At 36.9% G+C, this 26184-nt stretch overlaps 1 protein-coding gene across 1 annotated transcript; it reads right to left on the reverse strand.

Moving 5' to 3' along the window:
• Window positions 1-516: 516 nt before the first annotated feature.
• Window positions 517-25850, reverse strand: LOC126979942 (adenylate kinase isoenzyme 1). Its single transcript, XM_050829539.1, has 5 exons — window positions 25682-25850; window positions 8425-8614; window positions 5074-5222; window positions 2858-3028; window positions 517-631 (listed from the first exon to the last, which is right to left on the reverse strand). The coding sequence occupies exons 1-5, from the start codon at window positions 25682-25684 to the stop codon at window positions 557-559; spliced, it is 588 nt and encodes a 195-aa protein (XP_050685496.1). The 5' UTR covers window positions 25685-25850; the 3' UTR covers window positions 517-556.
• Window positions 25851-26184: the final 334 nt, after the last annotated feature.

The raw sequence follows: 26184 nt of genomic DNA on the forward strand, positions 1-26184 counted from the left end.
TATTTAAAAAAGTCTCTATGAGAGCTCTACCACTCCACTTAATTTTGATAAAAACCAAGTGATATACGATATCTATAATAAGATGACCTGTATAGCCGAGTGGTTAGCGATCTTACCTACTATGCTAGAGGTCCCGGGTTCGAATCCCGGTAGGTGCAAGCATTTATATGATGAATATTGATGTTTGTTTCCGAGTCATGGATGTTTATACGTATTTATGTATGCTTAAGTAAGTATATTGTATTAAATATATCGTTGTCTTGCAAACCATAACACAGGCTATATGCTTAATTTGGGGCAAGATAATTTGTGTAAAAGTGTCAATAATACTATAATTACAAGAATTAAACCACATTAAGTCAAACTAGTCCAGTATGGGGATGAACAAAAATGACAAACATAAGCACTGTTTTTTGTAAAGGTAAAACGCCGAGGAAAAGTTGCTTGATGCATGTTCAGCAGACACGATCATATTATAGTGATTATTAAAACACACACAACAACAAATAATATTTATTAGAAGCCGTTATGTGTATGTACAATGTCAGAGGTGTGATCAGTGCGCGACGAGAGGATCCAGAATTTCCTGCACCTGGTTGAAGATGGAATCTACAGTATCTTCTGCGTTTATCTGAAAATAAGATATAATATGTTGGTTGATTTATATCTTTAATAATTGATAAGATTTTTTTAAGTATTTAGAACTATATTTACAATACTATGACTACATTAAATTAAAACTATCTGTACGGTACTTGCTGATTTTATGAGGAATCATGAGGGTAGTTGTACGTGCTCCACTATCCGATGACACAAATCGCGCTTGGGTTGACAAGCGGACAGAGACAATTGATCTTTGCTCGGGCGTGGTCGATAGCACTACATATGTAAACCGTGTTTACCCTGAGTAACCAGTGATCATCAAGTCTAGTGTTGACGTTCAATACTAGTGTCTACATATAAAACTTTGCAAGCTAGCGATCGCCAGTGACGTTCACCTGGAACACCGGAGACCGTTGGAGCTGCTGCGCCGCCGCCATCTGAGTGACGTGGGAGTGTTCAAAGGTTAGTGGATTGCATTTACTCCTTTCCTCATGATTCTTGGTTGATTGCAAGTGCCTACATAAATTCATTTATTTAAAGAGTCAAACCGGCGACTATAGGAAACCTTAATACAGTCCCAGATATTATTCCTGAGCCCGAACACTATCATTACGTGGAAGCGTACCAAGAATACTGGCAGCATTTCCGCGTTGGATAGCTAGGCTGATCCGTTGACCGAAATAGCTGCCAGCGCTTGGGTTTCCAGTAGCCTTATTGAGGCGCGAAGATAGTATTTTGAACATTCTCCGCGCCTCTGGGCCCCACGGGCCAAGTGTCTCGATACCAAACGGCACAAAGATGTACGACTCACTGAGACCAACATATTTGCGACGCTGGCTATTGATAAGCTTTAAGTATAAATTTGGTGTCATCGAATGTTCTACTCATCAGTATATTAGAAATCAATGGGACTGTTCCACACGACATTTTCATTCCTAATTCGTAATTATTAAACTACCATAGAAATTTTCATGTCAACGCATTTCCTTACGCTTTGGGTACATCAATCAACAAGCTGTATCCATAGGCTATCCCCGTCGTCGTAGATACATTAGTTAGTATTTTATAAACAATATTCGGGTTTCTACACGTTGCGATTTCACACTGTAAAGCTTAGTTTTTCGGAAATATTGTACTTATCCATTTATATATCCCAGACCAACATCTTCTATGAGAAGGCATAATGGCATAAAAGGTATTTATTTTCTCAAAATTGATTCCTTAAGAATTATTTTTGATGTCGTTTCTAATATACTAGATACTACTATCGCTTTGGAAACAAATGGCGTTCGGAGAGAGAAGAAGCGGCGCAAGAAACTCTCCCAGCATTCTTTTTTTGCGCTCTTTTCAATAAAAATATACAATATTGTACAGTCATTTCTATCGCTATAAAACAATCATCTAGTCCCAGGCTATCCGATCACTTAGATATTCAGCTGTGGAGTAGTAGGATTGACGACAGAGCCATTTTTTAATAAAACATTTAAATTTATTGATAGATAATGCATGAACAGTGGCTGGGACTTTATTATAAAAGTGTATACATTAACCCTTAAAGCTATTATGTATCTTATGAAGCCTACTAGAATTAGTTACAAGCAATCCCTTATTTCTAGTGTTATAATAATGAAAATCACTATTAAGAGCAAAAAGGTGACGATTTTTGTGAACGTATATTATCCCTACTTATTTTATAAATGGGAATGTAAGTTTGTTTGTAATGCTTTTACGCTGGAGCTACTGAACTGATTTTGATAAAATTTGGTACAGCGATAGCCTAGAACTTGGGACAGGACATAGGCTATATTTTATCCCTGAAAAATCCATGTTTCCCGCGGGATTTGTGAAAAACTGAAATTCATGTCGATGAGCTATAACTATACCAATAGAAGGTATAGTTTGCCATAGCAATCTTCATCGAAATAAGATTCATGTAATATGTTGGGAACGGGAACCGCAACTGGAATAGGACATGAGATAATATTCAATTCCAAAGTAGATTATTATTTTTAAAAACCCTTTATTTACGCGGATGAAGTCGCGGGCATCAGCTAATATTTTCATAAATGTGCTGACGATGAACTGTCATAATAATTATTTCTTTAAATTTTTCTTTGAGAGACTGTCTATAATATGTTAGGAATTCATGTCCTTGGCTCCTTTTAGTGTGGGTTTGTGACTACTGCGTTCGCTTCTGACGCTACAAGGCGATCCATCCTTTTTGCGACAGAATTTTATTCTTTGCACGTACTACCTTTTTTAGTTTGTCCGGATACTGCATCAGGACATGCACGTTGTTATCGTGGAAGGTCTTGAGTCTCAACTTGATTGTCTCCTCATTGTCGTCGGCACGTCCCGAGCTGGCTGCGCGACCCAGCAACCGCTTCGTCAACGTCTCTGTCGACGCCTCGAAATATATTATCACCTGCAAAATTTTAGATATCAACATAAGTTGGGGTGAGCTTCCTTGTTGGTGCCAGCTCACGGCTTTAATAATAACATTAGTATTTTTCATCAAAGAGACATATTTCAGTAAAGAAGAATTTGGTATCACTAATGAAGCTAATTTAAGAAAAACATACTAGGCATAATCGTTAAGTTCATACCTATACCTATAGCAGATCGGCATCTTTCTGACGTTATAGTGATTTTAGATTCAGGTCGCTACAGACCCGTGCTGATACTTCAAAAATCATCCGTCAAAATTACGCAATTTTTGTTGGAAATTATTGTTATGTACTGAAATATTAAACCACTTTTTGTTATGTAAAATATATTTATTCTATCAAAGTATTTATTATTTAAACATGTTTGCCATCTCACGAGAAAGTCATTTATGTCTTTGAAATCTGGGAGTACTTTGAGTTAGCAAATTTTTTAATGGTGTTTTGTATGGATACTTGAGAAGAAAACTTTTATCTTTTTCAAAAATTTTCCAATTTGCAGTAAAATCGTAGTCGGTTGGGGCCAGGTATGGCTACTTCTATTGCTTTTAGTACAGGGGTTCCGTAGAATTAAAATAGTTTCACAAGACGTGTGAGGTGTTGGAGTCTGAGGAGTAACTGTCTCACTGCGAGTTTCGACATTATTGTTCAAATTTTGGGACAATAGAAATATTAATTTGTTGTTATTGTTTGACCGGATCGGAGGAAATTGAATTACACCATGAAGTGACCATGAAACGGTTACTATAACATTTCTATGGGTAAACTTCGCTAAATTGTTGTGGCGTTTGACCCTGAGTCAGCGATTATCGTATAGAGTCCTATGAAACTATTACTATTTATTTTGTAATTTAGGTGTGTTATTATTCTGACAATGACAATGTCCTCTCCCAATATTTATTTAATTAATCCATATTATTTGTTGTGTGGGACCATAGCACACCTTCGTGAGTATCGAGGTCTTCTTCATTTGGTACGAGTTCTTCCTCTTCTACTTTTGGCGTCTAGTAGATACTATTTTGTGATTATACTACCCCATCTTTCGTAACTGATTAATAAAATGAGAATGCTAGCAGAAAAACTCAGCCCATTTCCATCTTCGCACCACACACCACAAATTTAATTATCATCCCATCATGTGGATGTGTGGCTTTCCTTATTGGCTTGATATTTTTTAAGGAACTTCCCATGTGCTACTTATATTTGGAATGAACCTCATTGTGCGGAGTTTCCAGGAGGATACGACATGGGTACCTTCAAAAAAGATGCACCTTTGTAAAATGCCGACAATAATGCTGTGATTCCTCTGGTGCTGCAAGAGCTAGATTAACTGCTAGCTTGTCCTTCTCTTATATAAAAAGTATTGGTAGTAAAAGGTATTGTAAATTATGTTGCATCAACTATACAATTTCTTTACCAAAAAGAAAAACTTTTTATGTAGCTCAATCCTAGAATTATATTCTTTGTCATATAATCTTAGCACTCACACCTTCACATCCCTCAACCTGTGGGAGGCTTCTTTGCACATGATGCGGGCTAGATTATGGGTACTCCAACATCGCCTATTTCTGCCGTGAAGCATGTGGAGGCCTTATTGTGTTTCGTTCTGAAGGGCGTCGTAGCTTGTGAAATTACTGGGCAAATGAGACTTAACATCTTATGTCTCAAGGTGACGAGCGCAATTGTACTACCGCTCAGAAGTTTTGGGGTTTTCAAGAATCCTGAGCGGCACTGCATTATAATAGGCTGGGTTCATCAATTACCATCAGCTGAACGTCCTGCTCGTCTCGTCCCTTATTGTTATAAAAAAAAACCATCATATTGATAAGTCAAGTGGAATGCAAGTCTACAAACATAATATATGAAGCAAGACACAATGTACATAATCTATTTACATTTACACCCGCATTTTCATGGAGAGTTTCATGTTTGTTTGTGTTTGATAGCTGGATTAACTCTGATATCTGATTGGTTGCAATCGGAGTTGTAACGTCGATTATCTCCTCGTTTTAAATTAAGCACTCACATTGACTGGCGCGACAGCTTTCTCGAAGGCGATGCCCTGTGACTTCTCGCGGGGGTACCCGTCTATGAGGAAACCTTTGGCGTCGTTAGCGTGGGCCAGAATAGCCTCCCGCAGCAGATCCAACACAATGTCGTTCGGAACCAACTCACCTGCCCATAATACAAGATATTAGTTTAAAATTATCAATTTAGTTATTGACGCACAATAAATAACTAGACTACCAATCGTATATTAAAAGGTCGTCAAAAAATCTCCGAGCGGCGTTGTATATACGTATACATTAACTTAAACAGATAACATTAAAATATTCATTCAAATTAACACCTTATTTGGTCGAAGTAATGTTCATAGCCTATTGTATACGTTCATAAGTAGCTCGGACGCTAACACGAGGCAATAATATTTTATTTTAGCAATTGAAATGTAATTATTTAGCAAAATAATTGAATACGTCAAGTTATTTACACAATTTTGTACTCTTTATAATATATGTATATCGTTAATTTTTAATCATTTACCAATGCAAGAGGATTAGATTCTGTTTTGTACTTAATAAATAAAGAAGAATCTTTAACAACAACGAAATTTCATTTTTTTTAAATAGTGTTCTGTGGCAACAACCTGTTGAAATAATTGATATGCCAAAAATCCACACGTATGTTTTTACCATCAAAGTTCACGGATTCGCTATGTTGTTCGAACGGCATTTGGCTTATAGGGAAAATAGATGCACATTGGAAAGTCAAAGTAATATAAACTTTATTCAAATAGGCTTAAACCAAGCTTTGGAATCGTCATTATACATTATTTATTTAAATAACTAAATCTACCAGATGTTCGGAAAAAGCTCATAAGAAAAAAAAATCATTCCTTGAACAATTATTTCGCTGTGGTTTTTTGCTTCGACGCACAAAAATATGCTCCAAATGACTAGTACAACTACTAGTACTGGAAATAGTTATAGTGAGCCAAAAAAAAATATGACCACTTTGGCAGGTCGCCATTTTGGTAAACATTGAAGACGAGACTTTGGAATGTTTTAATAAGAACGCCAGCCTTGTCAATCTCAAGAGGGTTACGACAATCTTCTTCTACTAGTCATGCGGATTATTGAATTTTCCAATTTTGACATATACATATTGCATACTGTATGCAATTACATTATTGTGACAGTAATCACGACCATCATGTTCACGAAGCATCCTTACACAAACAATGAATTCAAGCTCTAAAGGTTGGTGCATCTATACTATATAGTTAATTCTTTATAACTTTTTATGAAATAGTTTATAACATTTTAAAGGGGACTATATTGGATGCAGCATCTTACAAACTAATTAGTTATGTATATTACAGCCATTGTAAATTACGCTATTTGATTGAAAAGGGCGGCCGTTGAGTTTCTTGTATGTTCTTCTCACGAGCTTAACTTTTACGAACAAATGGTAAACTCAGTAATTTAAAAGAAATATCTGTAGTGACGATTCATTAGAACTTAGGTTTTTGTTTTTTAAATTAAATGGCTCCGTCGACTGAATGTCGACAATTCGGCCAACGTCAAGGTGGCTAGACATTTTTATTTTAATTTAGCTGATTGAGGTATTAAATTATAGAGCTGATTAAAAGGAAATTATCGGTTGATATAGCTGTGGTTTTTTTTGTGAACTGAAGAATAGGCAACAAGAGTTAGTACGGTTTGTAATAAACACCCATAATATTAACTACCTTATAAGTATCTAATCTAAATTTAAGGGAGAAATGTGTGAATGTAAGTGGGAATATGTGCCTAATTGAAACGTAGAAAGCTCCATTCCCAATCTGTGGTATCATTACTATAACATAAATGACTTTCTTAATGATACCACAGATTGGGAATGGAGCGACCGCCTTCAGGTTATTAAATAATAAGTTTAATTGTACAATGTTACTTTGTTACTTTGTAAATGTTACTTTAATTGTAAAACATATTTTTGATAAAAAAAGCCCGCTGAGTTTGTTGCGCCCATTCTTCTCAGGCCTGAGGCATTCTTTTGGAATGAGTGGTAGCTTTTTGACTTTCAATAAGTGATTTCACATCCTATTTTGAATGAAAATATTTGAATTTGAATTAGAGTATGGAGGATAGAGCTTAATTTAAGCCTAATTGAATAAAATTTATTTGACTTTGACTTAACTTTGACATATGTGGCGATATAATGGCAACATTATAATGACAACACACGGGTAGAGTTATCTAATCTTAATCGTAAAAAAAATGATTCTAAAATTTAAATTAAATAAATGAAATTTTCAAACAAACAAATTATATATTTAGGAAATACAATTTTAATCACCCTTACATGGTCGCATAAGACGGCACGAAATATGTGTCAGAGCCGACGCTAGCGCGCGGCTACTAGATTTCTTACAGATGTTCCGAAATGATAAATATAGAAAATTGATTTATTTAAGATAGACAGTCTCTCAAAGAAAAATTTAAAGACTGACTTTATGACTGTTCATTGTCAGCACATTTATGAAAATTTAATATACGTTCACAAAAATCGTTACCTTTTTGCTCTTAATAGTGATTTTCATTATTATAACACTAGAAATAAGGGATTGCTTGTAACTAATTCTAGTAGGCTTCATAAGATACATAATAGCTTTAAGGGTAAATGTATACACTTCTATAATAAAGTCCCAGCCACTGTTCAGGCATTATCTATAAATAAATTTAAATGTTTTATAAAAAAATGGCTCTGTCGTAAATACTATTACTCTACTGCTGAATATCTAAATGATCGGACAGCCTGGGACTAGATTGTGATTATTTTATAGCGATAGAAATGACTGTACAATAATGTATATTTTTATTGAAAAGAGCGCAAAAAAATAATGCTGGGTGAGTTACTTGCGCCGCTTCTTCTCTCTCAGAGCTCCATTTGTTTCCGAAGTGGTAGTAGTATCTAGTAGTTATTAGAAATGACATCAAAAAGAATTCTAAAGGAATCAACTTTGAGAAAATAAATGCCTTTTATGCCTGTTTCTCGTGCAAGTTCTACTCAGGTCTTGGTGGATTCTAACTTTCAAAATTTATTTTGAATTTGAATTTTGTTCAGAATTTACATGGATTTCAAGGAAATTTCTTCGACGTACAACAAGGATGTGGAATGAGCTTCCTTGTGTGGTGTTTCCAAGACTATACGACTTGGGTACCTTAAAAAAATACACACTTTTCAAAAATGGCAGCACCGCTCCTGTAAATCCTAATGGTGAATGTGGGCGACGGTGATCACTTAACAATAGGTGACCGCTACGCTCGTTTGTTCTCTTCTTCCATAAAATCGTCCCATAAAGTATATAATTCACCTCTCTCCATAATAGTGGTGAGACATTTGGCCCTGTCGGATCCGCTCTTTACTTCGGCCCTGAGGAGATCTCCAGTGGAGAGATGAGTGAACCCGTACTTGGCGATGATCTTGTCGCATTGTGTTCCTTTCCCGGATCCGGGACCTCCCAGCACCCACACGATTGGTGTCTTACTTGTGTCTATTGGTGCCTGAAAAATTTAAAATTCTATTGTTACAAATCACTCCCTGAAATAAGTGATATAATATAAGATATTATTTAAAACGTCAGGTCGAAGGCCCAGCCCGCCCGGTGATCTATTCCTCACGGATCTTCGGATGTGTCCTCTTCCTTATTTACATTTATGAATGACCTTCCGAAGGTGAGGTCCGCTATGCTCAAAGATATAAATTTTATATATCATTAAACAATTTTAACCCATCTCGTAACGGACTAGTAAAGAAATAAGGACTCCGTGTCACCTTACATAACAGTGTAGCACCAAAACAAGCCGATTAACATGTAAATACATAGCTCCACGCACACACTTACACTACTACAGGCCGATAGGCGGCCATTGTGACATCGTCTGTGACAGATCAGTTAGCGTCACAATAAAACATTTTAAAAATGCCGTCGTGCGTTGTGAAAAAGTGTAAAAACGATACAATATAAGTATTTGTGGCCGTATATGATTTTTAAAGGGAGAAAAAATTGTGTAACTAGTATCCCCCATAACCGCACACACACTAGCATAACGTTGTTTCACTTGCTAATATCACGGCGCGGACTCCTTCTTTTTTTACTCGTCCGTGCATGTCGTATCTTCTGCATCGTATGTTTCATATACATTCTACTGATAAAACTTGAAGATGCAAGAGCCGACTTCACTCCATTACAAATATTACGAATTAAGCTAGTAGAAGTTGTATTGCCTATCCATTTTATATTTCCTCCCTAAATACTATAATACCTACTACGTTACGCTTGGTATACGTTTTTTAAATTGCAGAAGTGATCACCTTATATGCTTTACATTTTTGCGACATACACTGTAGGGGACATCCTGGCTTCTTGTCTATTACAGGTTCTTCACACGGGGAGCATGTGTCTTCCATTTTGTGTAAATGTTTTTTATAAAAATTTAAAATAAACTAAACTAAATAATAAAATGGATATAATAGAACTGTCATGATGACATGTTATTTTAATTTTTTTCTGTGTATAACAGCCTAGCGAAACTCTGAGAGACTCTATGAAACGTGCAGTAATTGATATATTGACAGATGACGGATATAATCTTGTTAAAGAACGGATATAGCCGAAATCCACTACGTTTTAAGCGACTGTTCGCTTTCAAACTTAACCGGATTATACTACGTCGCCATATTGTAATTATCAAACTTATGTCAAATTTCACTGCAAGTTTCATACTAAATAAATTTCGTTTTTTACTTAGGCAGTCCCTTAGGTTGGCTTATTAGGTAGTGTTTACATCCTATTTGGTGTATAATATTTCAATCAAAGAGTGAAGATAATAAAGGTAATATTATAGACTCATAATATTATGCTAGCGACTTTTATTAGACAAACAAAGCATGCCACAGACTGGAACACCTCTAACCGTGACACAGCAAGATAGAACAGAGGGTCTACCATCAACTTTTACTAACCGATGCAATTCCGATGCAGTTCAGTTTAGGTACCTAAACTGAATCGCTAAAATTCGTATCACGAAGTGCCTTTTACTGAATGGCGTTTGGATCGCTTATCGATCGCTCGTGGTCCGCGGTGTGAGAAAGAGATGACGCTCTACAGTCGTTGCATAAGTTTGTCTCTCTTACTCGAACCATATGACTATATCATTTTTGACATTCAATTGACATCATTGCGATTTAATCAGTTGATTTGACGTCAACCTAAATTAGATAGCTCTAATCACGTCGTGGTACGAAATAGCAAAGAAGTTCATTTTAGGTTGTGAATTGAATCGCAATAATAGTTCATGGTAGGCCTCCAGGATAGATAGGATAGGATAGAATTTGTTCTTAGCTGTCAGTGTAACAGACATTGATTGAAAAGTCGTAAACAGTCAATTGAACGCAGTGTTTAAATTCTCTTTGTAGTCAATCATGATTGGCATTAGCTTCTCATATGAATTTTGAATATGAAACTAGACAACCATTAGCTAATCATTATTAGATTATCAATGGGGCTGTACGCTTACCTATATTTTAATAGAATAGTAATATTATAAAAGAATTAATATTTGATGTAATAATAATAACAATATGCAATACAGCACATTAAATTATTAATAATAATATTGACACACTTTTTACACAAATTATCTTGCCCCAAGTTAAGCATATATAGCCTGTGTTATGGGTTACAAGATAATGATATATTTCATACAATAATTTAAAAATTCATTCAAACTTAAACATACATATATACATTTAAACATCCATGACTCGGAAACAAACATCCATATTCATCATATAAATGCTTGCACCTACCGGGATTCGAACCTCTAGCTTAGTAGGTAGGATCGCTAACCACTCGGCTATACAGGTCGTCAGGTAATAAACATTATTAGTGCATTTTATAAATCACATTTATATTTAACGGATCCTAAATCTATTTTATCAAATAGCTTTACTTTCGAAACAACCAAACACTAGACCACTTCTCTTTTAAGCTATTCGTTTTACTTTTACAGGATATATAAATTCAAACAAGGGTCTATTTGTAGGTAATTACCACCGCAACCCAATATAACCCATATTGGGACACCAGAGAAATCACAGAAACTCTTAAGCTGGCTTTAAGTTGGCTGTACGCGCTTTTTGAAGATAGCGCCGTGTCATATCCAGCGGTGTATTTACAGTAGAGGCAGTTGGGGCAAGTGCCCGGGGCGGCAAAATATTTAGGGCGGCAAAATTTTGAAAGTGAAAATTTTTTTTTTGTCTTATCAAGATTGCTCATTATAATTAATTAATTTTGTATAATCGACCAATTCGCAATTCAAAAAGTCAGACGTGTTTGCCTGTGAAAAAATTGATGTAATATAATTATGAGTCACCCTTAGTGCCAAATTTATAATTGTTAGAATATATTACATATAATAAAGTTTCTGCAATAAATTAGTTATTTTAGTTTTGAAAAATAAAATATATAAGCTATAAGTTTATGTAAAATTCCAGTATTGGGGCGGATTTTTTTCCGGTGCCCAGTGGCGGCATTAAGTTTAAATCCGGCCCTGGTTATATCGAAGTAGGTATTCAGAAAAAAAAATCAGGCATGAAGCTGATTTCACAGTTTGGAAAAAAGTCTTCTGAAAATAAGACAGTGGAATACCAGAAATCCTGAGGTGATGATGAAATTTAAGTTTGTGACGAGTGGTGCATGATTTGATCAAAGTAAAGAAAACTGCGCGGTGTGAGCGAGATATCCGATTAATTCAATTACCAATGTTCATGCAATCAATACAATTATTAATATAACTGTGGGTTAATGGTAGCGAAAACATGCCAACTGTACGGTTGAATATATGAGTAATAATATTTTTTTGTCAGAATTGTAACATAACCTAATTATGTTACTGCACTCGTCGATGTTACTTTATTTAATCAAATCAAATCAAATCAAAAATATTTTATTTCGTAGGTAAATTGAATTCCACGTGAAATATGACAATTTTTCATACAGCTAATTCGGAAGGCAGATTTCCTTCGAGAAGAACGAGGAAGAAACTCTATGGTCCGAGAGCTGGTACCGATTTTTGAGTAGGTATTTGAGGCAAGCTGAAAACTTGGTCTATACCTCTCCTGATATACACCAACTCGGAACTGCAGAACTGGCTGGTGAGTAGCGGGGCTAGATAAACCCCTAAATTTTTTTAATTTTTTTTTTTCAAATAATATATTTGTGGCAACATGCAATATATATATGTTGTAGTTTTATGTTGAACTCTGAGTGAACTCACAAGGCGTGCAATGTGGGCTATATGTTATTATAGTAATAAATAATAGTAAGATTAGGTTTCTTAAGTATTATATGATTGTAAGATTAAGTGTGTGTCTATATTTTTATTTTTTAATTAATGCTCATTTTAAATGTTACATTATTTTTTAAGGTGAATGTCACACTAGCGCATTAGGAATATTCCTGTAAGGCTAGACATAAGTGTTGTAAACAAATAAATAAAAAAAAAATAAGCCAGACGATTTAGTCGGGGTTTTTACATTGCCAGGCGCGTGTAAAAGTATTTTGCAAAAATATGTAAAAAATGAATTTGAGGTAACTTGAAATTTTTATAGGGCATTATTTATGACAAAATAATAATATTCCCAAAAAGATTTATTAGACGATTACACGATTTATAAGACGTTATCACATCCAAAATCTTTTTTTTTAATGAAAAAAAGAGACGAGACGTTCAGCTGATGGTAATTGATGCGCCCTGCCCATTATGCATATAATGCAGTGCCACTCAGTACTCTTTAAAACCCCAAATATTCTGAGCGGCACTACAATTGAGCTCGTCAACTTGAGACGTAAGATGTAAAGGCTCATTTGCCCAATAATTTCACTAGCTACGGCGCTCTGCAGACGAAAACACACTAATGCTTACACATTACTGCTTCACGGGATGTGTGTACCCGTTTATGTGGTAAATATTACTATAATATCTTTCTTAATAATACCCCAGATTGGGAACGGAGCAACCGATATCAGTTACCTACGTAATATTAAATTTAGAGACCCGGTAGTTTCTTGAGCCCAATCTTTTCAGGTCTGACCCATATATTTTCGAAAGGGTGGTAGATTCTATATGCAATCAAAAATAATCAAATTTTAAATAAAAAACACGAATTTCAATGTATTTGTGTTCAGCTTCGTAGATTTTTTAAAATTGACCTTTTGAACTATCAATCCTTTCTAAAATAATAATAATCACGAAAAAATAATTATGCAAGAATAATATCTTCACAGTCTAATATATTCTTATAGGAGTGATCCACTGAACACGAAAATAGTCACCATTAACATTGAAGTTTGTAACGATACGTTTATTTTTGTATTTGACAATGACCGCCATATTACAACCGCCACAAAACAAGAACATCACAAGAACACAAACATTTGAGCGTTGTGTTCGACGCTTTTTAAAAACCGTACAAAAATTTACAAATTCTGTCACTATGTCGTGGTCTTCCAACGCATACATTACTATCTGCAACCATTGTAGGTTTGACAACGAAAGAATATCGATTTATAATCTAGAAAATTTATATTATAGAAAAAACTGAGCCATTTTTTTAAGATGACCTTATGCTGGGTAGGTATAGTTTAAGGTAAAGAAGTCAACCCTAATGTCGTCAGAAGAGGTAAGAGTCACGCGATAGAAAGAGAGGCAACTTCAAGGTGAATAAAAATGTAGGTTAATAGCGCTTTCGATGTGAATTACACCTTATTGTATGGCCCCAATTTCTTTAATTGATTTTGCGGAGTGAGACTTCCGTTCTTATACTATTATATATTCTTAGATTCTGTATAGAAGATGTGGAAGAAAAATTACTAGTATCTAGACAAACAAAGCGTGCGAGAGAGAAGAACATATCTAATGGAGATACAGCAAGATAGAGGAGGAAAGCGAATCAATTGTTACTATAACCGATCTTGATTGAAAAGTCATAAACAGTCAGCAACGCTTGACATTGGAGTCTTAGTAGTTTGAATACTAAACCATTAGCTTTTTTAGTGGCTATAATTTAAATCGCAATACTGCTCGTGAAATAACGAATTATCTGTGAGAGTTTCACATCAATTACATATTATACTTTTTGAGTGCCAATGCTTGATTTGTTGATGAAAATACCCAAATTTATATACAGTGTGGCGATACAATGACGACATTAAAATATAAATACACGGGTAGAACTTTTTTTTTTTTTATGGAATAGGAGGACAAAGGAGCGTACGGGTCACCTGGTGTTAAGTGATCACCGCCGCCCACACTCTCCTGCAACACCAGAGGAACCACAGGAGCGTTGCCGGCCTTTAAGGAAGGTGTACGCGCTTTTCTTGAAGGTTCCCATGTCGTATCGTCCCGGAAACACCGCACAAGGAAGCTCATTCCACAGCTTCGTAGTGCGAGGAAGAAAGCTCCTTGAAAACCGCACTGTGGAGGACCACCACACATCCAGATGGTGGGGATGATATCGTAACTTGTGGCGTGTCGTGCGAAGGTGAAATTCGGCGGCAGGAATCAGGTTGAACAGCTCTTCGGAACACTCCCCGTGATAAATGCGGTAGAAGACACACAAGGAAGCGACGTCTCTACGCAACGTCAAGTGATCCAGCCGTTCACAGAGCGCTAGGTCCCCAACAATTCGAGCTGCTCTGCGTTGTACGCGGTCAAATGGATCGAGCTGATACTGGGGTGCGCCAGACCAGAGATGACAGCAATACTCCATGTGAGGCCGGACCTGCGCTTTGTAGAGCGCTAGAATGTGGGCCGGCTTGAAGTATTGCCGTGCTCTATTTATGACGCCCAGTTTCTTCGAAGCCAATTTGGCTTTGCCCTCCAGATGGCCACGGAATTGGCAATCGCTCGAGATTTCGAGACCCAGTATTCCGATACTAGGCAAGGCTGTCAGGGAAGCGTTCTCGAAGAGCGGTGATACGGCAAATGGGGTTTTTTTAGTGGTAAACGCGCAAACTTGAGTCTTCTGGGGGTTAAATTGGACAAGGTTAATTATTATTTTTTTTTTTTTTTTATGGAATAGGAGGACAAACGAGCGTACAGGTCACCTGGTGTTAAGTGATCACCGCCGCCCACACTCTCCTGCAACACCAGAGGAATCACAAGAGCGTTGCCGGCCTTTAAGGAAGGTGTACGCGCTTTTCTTGAAGGTACCCATGTCGTATCGTCCCGGAAACACCGCACAAGGAAGCTCATTCCACAGCTTCGTGGTACGAGGAAGAAAGCTCCTTGAAAACCGCACTGTGGAGGACCGCCACACATCCAGATGGTGGGGTTGATATCGTAACTTGTGGCGTGTCGTGCGAAGGTGAAATTCGGCGGCAGGAATCAGGTTGAACAGCTCTTCGGAACACTCCCCGTGATAAATGCGGTAGAAGACACACAATGAAGCGACGTCTCTACGCAACGCCAAGTGATCCAGCCGTTCATAGAGTACTGGGTCCCCGACAATTCGAGCTGCTCTGCGTTGCACGCGGTCAAATGGATCGAGCTGATTCTGGGGTGCGCCAGACCAGAGATGACAGCAATACTCCATGTGAGGCCGGACCTGCGCTTTGTAGAGCGCTAGAATGTGGGCCGGCTTGAAGTATAGCCGTGCTCTATTTATGACGCCCAGTTTCTTTGAAGCCAGATTGGCTTTGCCCTCCAGATGGCCACGGAATTGGCAATTGCTCGAGATTTCGAGACCCAGTATTCCGATACTAGGCGAGGCTTTAAGGGAAGTGTTCTCGAAGAGCGGTGATACGGCAAATGGGGTTTTTTTAGTGGTAAACGCGCAAACTTGAGTCTTCTGGGGGTTAAATTGGACAAGGTTCAACTTACCCCATTCCGCGACCTTCTCGAGAGAGGACTCGATAGAAGACACAAGTTTCACCCGGCACTGGTCGACGTTTTCCCGAGAGAGACCTGCATGGCCCGTGTATACGGCATCACCAGTGCTGTCGTCTGCATAGCAATGCATGTTGGCGGTGTCCAACATATCATTGATATGCAGAAGAAACAGCGTGGGAGATAGTACACAGCCTTGGGGCACTCCAGCGTTCACGGGCTTGGGATTCGAGCAATAACCGTCGATAACGACCTGTATGCTGCGCCCAGTGAGGAAGCTGGAGGTCCACTTGCATAAGCTCTCGGGAAGCCCAAATGATGGAAGTTTTGCGAGCAGCGCCTTGTGCCATACACGATCAAAGGCCTTCGCTATATCCAGACCAACTGCCAGGCCTTCCCCCTTGCTTTCAATAGCCGCCGCCCATCTGTGTGTTAGGTATACCAGAAGATCGCCAGTCGACCGACCATGGCGAAAGCCGTACTGCCGGTCGTTGATCAACTGGTGACCCTCAAGGTATACCAAGAGCTGGCGGTTAATTATGCTCTCCATAATTTTGGAGAGTAGGGAGGTAATAGCAATAGGCCTGTAGTTTGCCGGATACGAACTGTCTCCTTTTTTTGGGATCGGATGGACAAGGGCTGACTTCCATGAATCAGGGACTACGCCTTTTGAATAAGAGTGCCGGAATAAACGCGTTAGCACCGGCGTCAACTCAGGGGCACACGTTCTAAGCACGATTGGAGAAATGCCATCCGGCCCGCTCGACTTCCTGACGTCCAACGAAAACAGAGCTCGCCTAACAGTTTTCTGTCGGAACTGTACTTCAGGCATGGAGCTCTGACACCGCGGGATGGTCGGCGGTGTTTTTCCGTTGTCGTCAAGAGTCGAGTTGGAGGAAAAAAGAGTGCACAGGAGATCGGCTTTCTCTTTTGCCGTATGGGCCAGGGTGTCATTCCTCATGTGCAACGGCGGCATGGACGGCTGGTTGAAGTTACCAAGAGCAGCTTTCGACAACGACCAGAACTTGCGTGTCCCGGTCGGATAGCTGGAAAGCTGCTCGCCAATTTTGACGACGTGCTTCGATGTCGCACGGGCGATTTGCCGCTTAAAAAATCTGGAGGCACGGTTATATTTCCTCTTCAGAACTTTGCAGTTCGGATCCTTTGAGCCCAGCGCCGCAACCCAAGTTCGATACGCCCGTTTTTGCAGTCAGATGCTGCTTTAACTGACGCATCGAACCAGGGCTGTGATCTGCCACCGATCGGTACTACAGAGCTTGGTATAAAAATATCCATGCCCTGCAGTATCACATCGGCTACTGCAACGGCGCAGGCACTAGGATCATCCGAAGGGAAACAAACCCTGCCCCAAGGGTAGAATGCAAAAAAGGAACGCATCCTATCCCAATCTGCTGACTTGTTGTGCCATACGCGGCGGGTCGCTGGTGGTCTGCGACGTTGGCGTCGGATAGGCACTACACTCCTGACCAGGCAATGGTTGGACGTTCCAAGAGGGGCGTCGACAGAGACCTGGTAACCATCGGGATGTGTAGTCAGCAGAAGATCCAATAAGGACGGCATGTGGCTATCCACATCCGGGAGCCGCGTTGGCGACTCAACCAATTGGGACAGACCATACGCCAATGCAAAATTATGCACAGATCGCCCTGCGTAGTCTGTAGTACGTTATCCAAGCCATTCAGCATTGTGCCCGTTGAAATCACCCAAGAGTACGATTTCAGCGGAGGGGATCTGGGCAAGCACGTCGTCAATTGCCGCTTGAACGCAGCCCATGAGATGATCGGTTTCTGCGTTACCACTATGAGACCTGTAGACACACGCATAGATACGGACGCGGTCCTCTAAATCTACGCGGAGCCAGAGAGTAGACAGGTTCCTACCCTCAAAATTGCCGAGACGGCGACAGCAGATATCCTCCCTAACGTGCACACATATAACTTAACTAACGTAACGTAACTTTTCCCGGCATGAGGCATGAAATTATGCTCAATTTTGTACCCGGGGTACGTTAAATATGACGTATCGCTAGGTCGAGATATCTGCGTCTCCGTAAGGAAACACAAGGCCGGCTGCGCCTTCTCAAGGTGGTGGTGGACGACATACGCGGTACTGTGCCCTCCCCAGAATACGAGGGGCAGCCCGAGCGCGAATTCTCTTTCAATACCGCTCTCATATTTTCTTGGGGGGGGGGGGGGGAGGGGGTAATGGCCACCGGTCCTCGACACTAACCTATGCGAAACATAGCAGCACTAGGCCGCTACTTCACGCCGGTATTCTGTGCGAGTGTGGTAAGTAGCCCGGACGAGTCTGGCCCGATTGTGCTGACGTCATAAGACGGCAGCCCTATTCTTTTTACAAAAAAGACTTTTTACTTTTTAAAAAAAGACATGTAGTCTTAATATTGTGAATATAATTATAAGATTTGTTTTGTTTGAATAAAATATATAAGTTCACCTAAATAAATCAATTTTCTATATATAACACTAGCCGTTCCCGTCCGCTTCACTGGGCAAATTTTAAAAGGAAGGAACGTTGGAATTCGAAAAATAAGCAGCCATAAAACATCTAGGATAAATTTCGCATCGAATGGTGGTAGTTTCATCTCGATACGATCAGTGGTTAAGGCGTGATTGAGCCTCAAACCAAGACCATTTTCATTATATTGGGTAGGATCGGTTTGGGTAGTTCTGAGAATCGGACAACATCTATTTTTCATCGCCCTAAATGTTAAGGGTGGTTTACGAAGGGTTATTTTAAACGATTTTTTTTTTTTTTTTTTTTTAATTTTTTCCTAAATTTGTTTGATTATGAGTCAGCTTTAAAAAATACATACAACTTCAAATTTTCACCCATCTACGATCAACAGTTACTTTTGTATCGCGATTTTAATATCGGCAATACAACGTTTGCTGGGTCAGCTAGTAATACATAAAATTCTCGTGTCATGGTGTTAAACATTGAACTCCTCCGAAACGGCTTGACCCATTCTCATGAAATTTTGAGTGCATATTGGGTAGGTCTGAGAATCGGAAAACATCTATTTTTCATCCCCCTAAATGTTAAGGGTGGTCCACACGATTTATTTTTTTGACTTTTTTTTTTAAATTTGTTTGATTATTAGTCAGCATTAAAAAATACATACAACTTCAAATTTTCACCCATCTACGATCAACAGATACTTTTGTATCGCGATTTTAATATCGGTAATACAACGTTTGCTGGGTCAGCTAGTATATATTACATAGATTTCGGAACAAACTGTAAGAAATCTAGTAGCGCGCGCTAGCGTAGGCACTGACACCTACTTTATGCGACCAGGTAAGGGTGATTTAAATTTTGTTTCCTAAATCTATCATTTTTTTGTTTGAAAATTTCAAAGTTTCATTTAATTATTTTAAATTTTGTTGTGTGTTTATTTAATGTCGCCATTATAGCACCACACTGTATATTTAAGTTAATATTGATATAAAATTTGAGGAGTTTCTCAAAATAATACACACAAATTAAATTTTTATATTTGACAAGCTGACCCAGCAAATGTTGCATTGCCGATATTAAAATCGCGATACAAAAGTAACTGTTGATGGGTGAAAATTTGAAGTTGTATTTTTAATGCTGACTCATAATCAAACAAATTTAAAAAAAAACATGTAATAAAAAGAAATTTGGCGTGCACCACCCTTAACATTTAGGGGGATGAAAAATAGATATTGTCCGATTCTCAGACCTACCCAATATGCAGTTAAAATTTCATGAGAATCGGTCAAGCCGTTTCGAAGGAGTTTAACTACAAACACCGCGACATGAGAATTTTATAAATTAGATTACCCTTTGTCAAATGTCGTGTAAATTTAAAGACGACCCCTATAGCCCAGTGGTTAGTGAGCCTGCCTACTGAGCTAGAGGTCCTGGGATCGAATTCCGGTGCAATCATCTATATGATGAATATGAATGTTTGTTTCAGAGTCATGGATGTTTATATGTATTTATGTATGTTTAAGTAAGTATATTGTATTAAATATATCGTTGTCTTGTACCCATAGTACAGGCAATACCTAGTTTGGGGTTAGATAATTTGTGTAAGAGTGTGTCAATATTATTATTATTATTTAAATTTGAACAAATTTATTTTTCGATGAAAAATAAATTGTTACATTTCGCCAACCAGTAACTAATCTCTTTCCGGAAATCTCCATAACATAAAATTCTTTAGTCATGATTTTTATTGATAACCTATTAACTACATTTATTTTTATTTTATTTATTTATTTATACTATTAATCATTTACAGAAAGAATCTTAAAAGCTAACATAGTCCCGCAAAACTGTTTGGACAGTTTGTCTGCAAGATCAAGTCTCTTTTTTAATATAATTTATATTTTTTAATATAATCGCATTAGCAATTTTACCTAGTTTAGTGTAGATTTTTGATTGTATGTTTCTGCTGATAAGGCTGTGTACACAAGTTAGTGGAGATTCAGCTTTTCTTGTGCTTTGTTTTTGTTGGAGCTCGCTTGTTTGAATCAATTACAGCATAGTTTCTCAACCTTATTTTGCTCACCGCCCACTTTGAGAATATGTTTTTTTCTAGTGTATTTTCTGTATTTTTTTGCCTTTTTAGACAATATTTTTTAATCTACCCACGCCCCGTCTGCGCCATCTCAATGCCCCCTAATTTTCTCTGGGTCTTCTACTGCCCCCCCCAAAGTCTCAAACGCCCGCATGGGGGCGTTATCGCCCACGTTAAGAACCTATAATTACAGTAACAGTTATTAAACTTATAAAAGCAGTTTATGTCAGTAATCCGGGTCAAGCCAATCCCCAAGTGATTGCGAGAAACCTTCCTGCTTGCGAAAGTAGGAATATTTTCAATTTGAAATTTTCTGGACCTTTGCGGCCTTTTTAAAATTATACACGGATCCTTAGAACCTAACATAATATCTAACTTAAATTTCTCCATTCCAAGATGTTTACCAAGTCAACCGATTAATAAAATATTTTCAAATAATTACTCTAGAACGAATGTGAAACAATACGGTCCTTATAATAGAATATCTACAACATTCAGTGATATTAACGATCATGACGTTTACATTTTTCACGACACGTTTAAGTTATTTAGAAATAAAGTTTTAAAAAAAAATAACGACCACGGTAGATAATAAATAGTTTGTATTAGATTGTTAATGACTTATTAATTCTTACTTTTATTTTTTGTAATTTCACAATTACCTCTTTATTTATTATTTACATTGTATAGTTTCTAGAATTAAGATTTATTACTAAGTTACTTATTTTTTTCATAATTAAAATGTTGAATGTACCTAATTAGAATAACTAACCTAGAATTAGTATGTAAGTGCAAATAAATTGTAATCTAAATCTTAAATAATAAAAAAAAATAGGCATGTAGTATTGCCAGTCCTAATCACGCCTGACTAGTCTTTTATTCTTATGAAAGAGATAACGAGTCATCCAGAAATTACGTCAAACAAGGTTATGTTTTTTTAAATCCCTTCCCTTGTCCTAGTCACAGGTGGACACACTTTTAAAAACCTTTTGCCTCCTCTTGTTGTGATCGCACATTATTTAAATGTGTTTTTATAAGTAGGAATAAAATACATAGCTATTTCCTAAATTTTTCTTTACATGATGCAGCGAGCGGGTACGAGTATTGACGACTTAAGCCTACGTAAGTCTTATAAGCCAGTAAAGTAGCCTTTAATTGATCAACCTCGCAATAAATTTCCTTAATTAACTTTACGCCCGGTAGTTAAACAAAGCCAAAGATATTATATTTACGTAAAATCAACAGATTTCTAGTTAACGTCAATTACAAAAACTACAATTCAAATGCACGCTAATTATACAAAAGTTTAAGTATATATATGTTAAATAAATTGCAATTCGGTGAAACAATGCAAGGTTGAACCATAAAATCCATAAAAAATAACTACTATTATACTATTCAATTGCACATTAAAATATCGTTTACGTAATCTTCAATATTGTAATAAGCCTTCGACGTAAGTTTAATAAAAGATTTAAATTTATTTATTGATAATTCAGATACACTTTTTGATAATTTATTTGTAAAATTTAATACCATTGCATGCAAAAGAATTGTTTATTTTACAGAGCCTAGTAAGGGGCACTATAAGGTTGAAGTTGACTTCTTTCAAAAGTGTGGACATTAGATTTTTTTTTACAAAAGTTGTAGAAAATAACTTATCTTTAAAAATGAATACATACATTTTATTGATTAATGTAATATTTATTTTAAGAGTTATCGGCCGAGATAGATATAAACAATATATATATAGAAAAACCGGTTCATCAAATGGGTCATAAATCGTTAACTGTAAATTTTGCAACAAACTTTACAACAAATAAAAGATGCAAAAGTTTATGTTCTACAATAATGGTTTGAATAACTTTTGCCCAAACCTGCATAGTTTCCGAAAAATCGGCCAAAACTTTGTTTCAAGATGGCGCTTGAAGCTCCATCTGGATCTGTCAGCATTTTGTGATTATTTTGCTGAGTAAATAACCTAAGTAAATAACCTAAACCTTATAATAAAGATAAATTGTATTGGAAATTTAGTGCAAAGTGACTGTTAGTAGTTAACTATTATTTTTTACTGGCCGAATATAAATAAGGATTGATTTAGTAATATTAATTCAAATATTGATTTAGACACATACAGTATTTTAGATTTTAGCATGTGACGTCACTAAGCTTTTAATTCCCCCTGTCCCTTGTTGCATGTCACAATGTCACGTTTCGTTAGCCCCCTACCTCTTAAAGTGTGACGTTATATCACCGCAGATGAAATTAGAGGACAGTTTTTCTTATAATAAACAAAATATATCACCATACAATACCTCAATATCACTTCGATTCCACTGCAAATAAGACCACTCTACACATATTGTCAGTAAAACACAGTACACTAAATGGCGTTTCTTATCTTCTGTTATTGTTATTTTCATTTAATCGTAAAGAAAGTGGACTGGCAGAGAATATTGGCACGAATGAGATTCAGTGGACGCTCGCCTGCAATAAACTCTGTGACGTATTACGTGAAGACGCAGGTTTATAAATTCAATGTTGAAATTGACGAGAATAGTCATAATATACATACGATTTTACACTAAAATGTTGACTGTATGTTTATAGCAGGTTTGTTTTTCATATTACTCTTCGAGTGAAGACAGACGTACCAAGCAAATTAACCTACATTATGACATAGTTAGACGGATGGCCGTTGGGGCAGTAAAGACCTCGAATGGCGACCATGTACCGGAAGACGCAGTGTCGGTAGGCCCCTCATAAGATGGTCCGACGATCTTGTGAAGATCGCCGGAATACGTTGGATGAGGGCAGCGCAGGACCGATCGCCGTGGAAATCTTTGGGGGAGGCCTTTGTCCAGCAGTGGACATCTTCCGGCTGATGATGATGACATAGTTATTATACCTTGGTATGCCATAAACAATCAAATATTAATGTCATTCTATTCATTTAAGTCATTGTTTTTCAATCGTATTTATTTTGCGACCCCATTACTGCTCGTAAAATTCTGTCGATCCCTTGACAGTCACAGAAATAATTTATAATTTAACTATAAAAGATTCCCAAAGTGATTTTATGCACAAAGTGTCGACGTGTTTTGGATATAAAGAAAATAAGGATATCCAAAGCCTGGAAAGAGAAGATCTAAAGGTACCATTCGCGACTTCATACCTTCATACGGTCATGCTATATTTTTTTAAAGTTAAATTTCGAATAAAATCGAATCACCTGCGTTTTTTTTTTAAAAAACGAGAAGGCCTACAGTAGTGATTTTCGAAAGGAACCTTCTCTGAAAATTGTGAAAAAAAAATTAAGTCTTTTCGTCAAGTCGTTCACGAGATATCCGTACAACGCTGTTTTTTGAATCACAGACTAATGGACGTACACGATATTTTTTTTTAAATGAACTTATTTTTATATTAATACGTATTCGAAAATTACTTAAAAATAGTATCAGGATTATTCATTAGTGTCTCAGCTTTATATTGGTGTGCTTTTTATAATGTGTAAGATTAATAGAAAAAAATTCTTGTGACCTTGACAGGTCGGTTATAAAGCACAATCTTGCCGCTTCGTGTTCGAGGCGTGCAAAAGTGAAATAGACTTCAAGTAGAACATGATTTGTATTTTAACATGTCAATAATAGCAACACGATTTGAAAATTAAACAAGGCCCTTCTTTTCACAAAAATTTTGTTTCTATTGGTAGAATGTACCTTGTCTTTTTCCTTCTAGCTTCACGACTCTCCTAGGGGGCGTTACCCACAGATTGAAAAACACTGATTTAGGTGAAAGAAATGACAATTATGAATGTCTAATGTTGCCTTGCCTGCTTACGATTTACCACAACTTGGCCATTCTTTCGATTGGCATCATAAAAGTAGGGGTGTTTTTTTTTACATTTAAGTCGGTTCGATACCCAGACGAGGCAAGTCATTTTTAGAAAATCTTTGAATGCAGAATTACTAACTTTGAAAAATAACATAAATAGCCTATCTTCGATATTTAAGGTACTTTCCCTTCATGTCCCATAACTTTGGGACACCCTGTATATATATTTCTTGTGTGCGTGTGTAGGTCACTGAACTCCTCCTAGACGGCTGGACCGATTTTTCAAATTTAAGACGTGTGTATCGTCTGACAACGTCTGTCCGGTCCCATTATTAATATATATAATATGTCTTAAACTACAGAAAGTATATTTTACTTACTATGTTTTAAGATGCACGATTGAATACGGTATTTTTTATGTTTATTCTCAATTTAAATACTTATTCTTAATTCTTATTAATATTATTAATTCTAAATTAATATTCTAAAATTAAATTAAGAAATGGTCTTTTTTGACTATTATTATCAATTAAATTCCTAATTATAAATCCTATAAGCTATAACTGTAAAGATTAAGAGATTATTGCATATTTCGAGACAATGTGTTCGATGTCCAAGTATTTTCGCGGATCCAAAAATATATTTGACAAATTTCAGCCGGGTAAAGAATTACATTTGAATCATTGAATTACAAGGCTTTGAAGTACGAATTGTACGTTTCGTCTTCTATTATCTCCCAAGTTGACTGGAGCTTGGGCTGTATTTTAATTCCCCTTTAAAAAAATCGGAGACTCAAAACTGCTGTAATGAGGTGACCACTTACGATCAAGAGAGAATAATCTAGTGTTATGTAAAGGCCACAGTATAGCTGATATCTTTTTTATCATATTATGAATTACTCAAATCATAACACACAATAGAAATATTAATGCAGCATTGATAAATTATTATACTGTAAATATTGCAGCATTATTGATACATAATTGGAGGTCACAAAGTAAAGTGCAGCACAATTGAATCAATACCTACGAGTAAGCTTTTCCATGTATCTCTGACTGAAACTTTTAAATATTTGTTATAAGTACAGTTATCTATAATTACCAAAATGATAGAAGATACAATTACAATATCAACTATTATTGTATCTATGTGACGTAACAATATAACAAAAGTATCATTGCTCTTTGATTTTAAATTTGGAATACGAACTTCTTTCTAATTACAATATTTTATACTATTTATATTTTACTTACCATTATAATTTAAAAACTGCCGCGACGTCCAGATTATTTTAAAATAGAGCGCTCCACAGCCAATCTATGCGAGCTTCTTGGAGCAACTGCGGACTCGTTGTGTCGTCACTCGGTCAAGGCCACGGTAACTGTGCCAAACAGCCAAAGCGCGACCCTTTGCGCGGGAAATATTCAGGCGAAGTGGCGCGTTCTATTATGAGACTTGCATTTTTTATTGGAAATGCGGGCGACGAGCGATAAGCGTACATCTACAATTACTGTAACTGTACAAGGAACAATGCAAAATAATAATTGCAAGACGATGTTTGTCGTGCTATCAAAATCAGTTAGCGATAAGAATTTATTCCTGATATACTTTCGTTTGGTTACAAGAGATTTGCCTCGGTGGAATAAGTAAAGGTCTCTACTACCGCAGCCTTTTAAGTAATTAATACTCACATATTTGAACAGTAAAAAAATTTGGAGACGTGCTCGTTCAAGCATACACCTCACATTAAGAACAA

Source organism: Leptidea sinapis, chromosome 4 (genome assembly GCF_905404315.1).
Source record: "Leptidea sinapis chromosome 4, ilLepSina1.1, whole genome shotgun sequence".
Lineage (NCBI taxonomy): Eukaryota > Metazoa > Arthropoda > Insecta > Lepidoptera > Pieridae > Leptidea > Leptidea sinapis.

Excerpts from the sequence above, each read along its gene's own strand:
- LOC126979942 (XM_050829539.1), bottom strand. Across the intron at positions 5,223-8,424 it reads CACCACTATTATGGAGAGAG|GTGAGTTGGTTCCGAACGAC; the intron begins GTGAATTATATA and ends TATTATGGGCAG. Across the intron at positions 3,029-5,073 it reads AAGCTGTCGCGCCAGTCAAT|GTGATAATATATTTCGAGGC; the intron begins GTGAGTGCTTAA and ends AAAATTTTGCAG.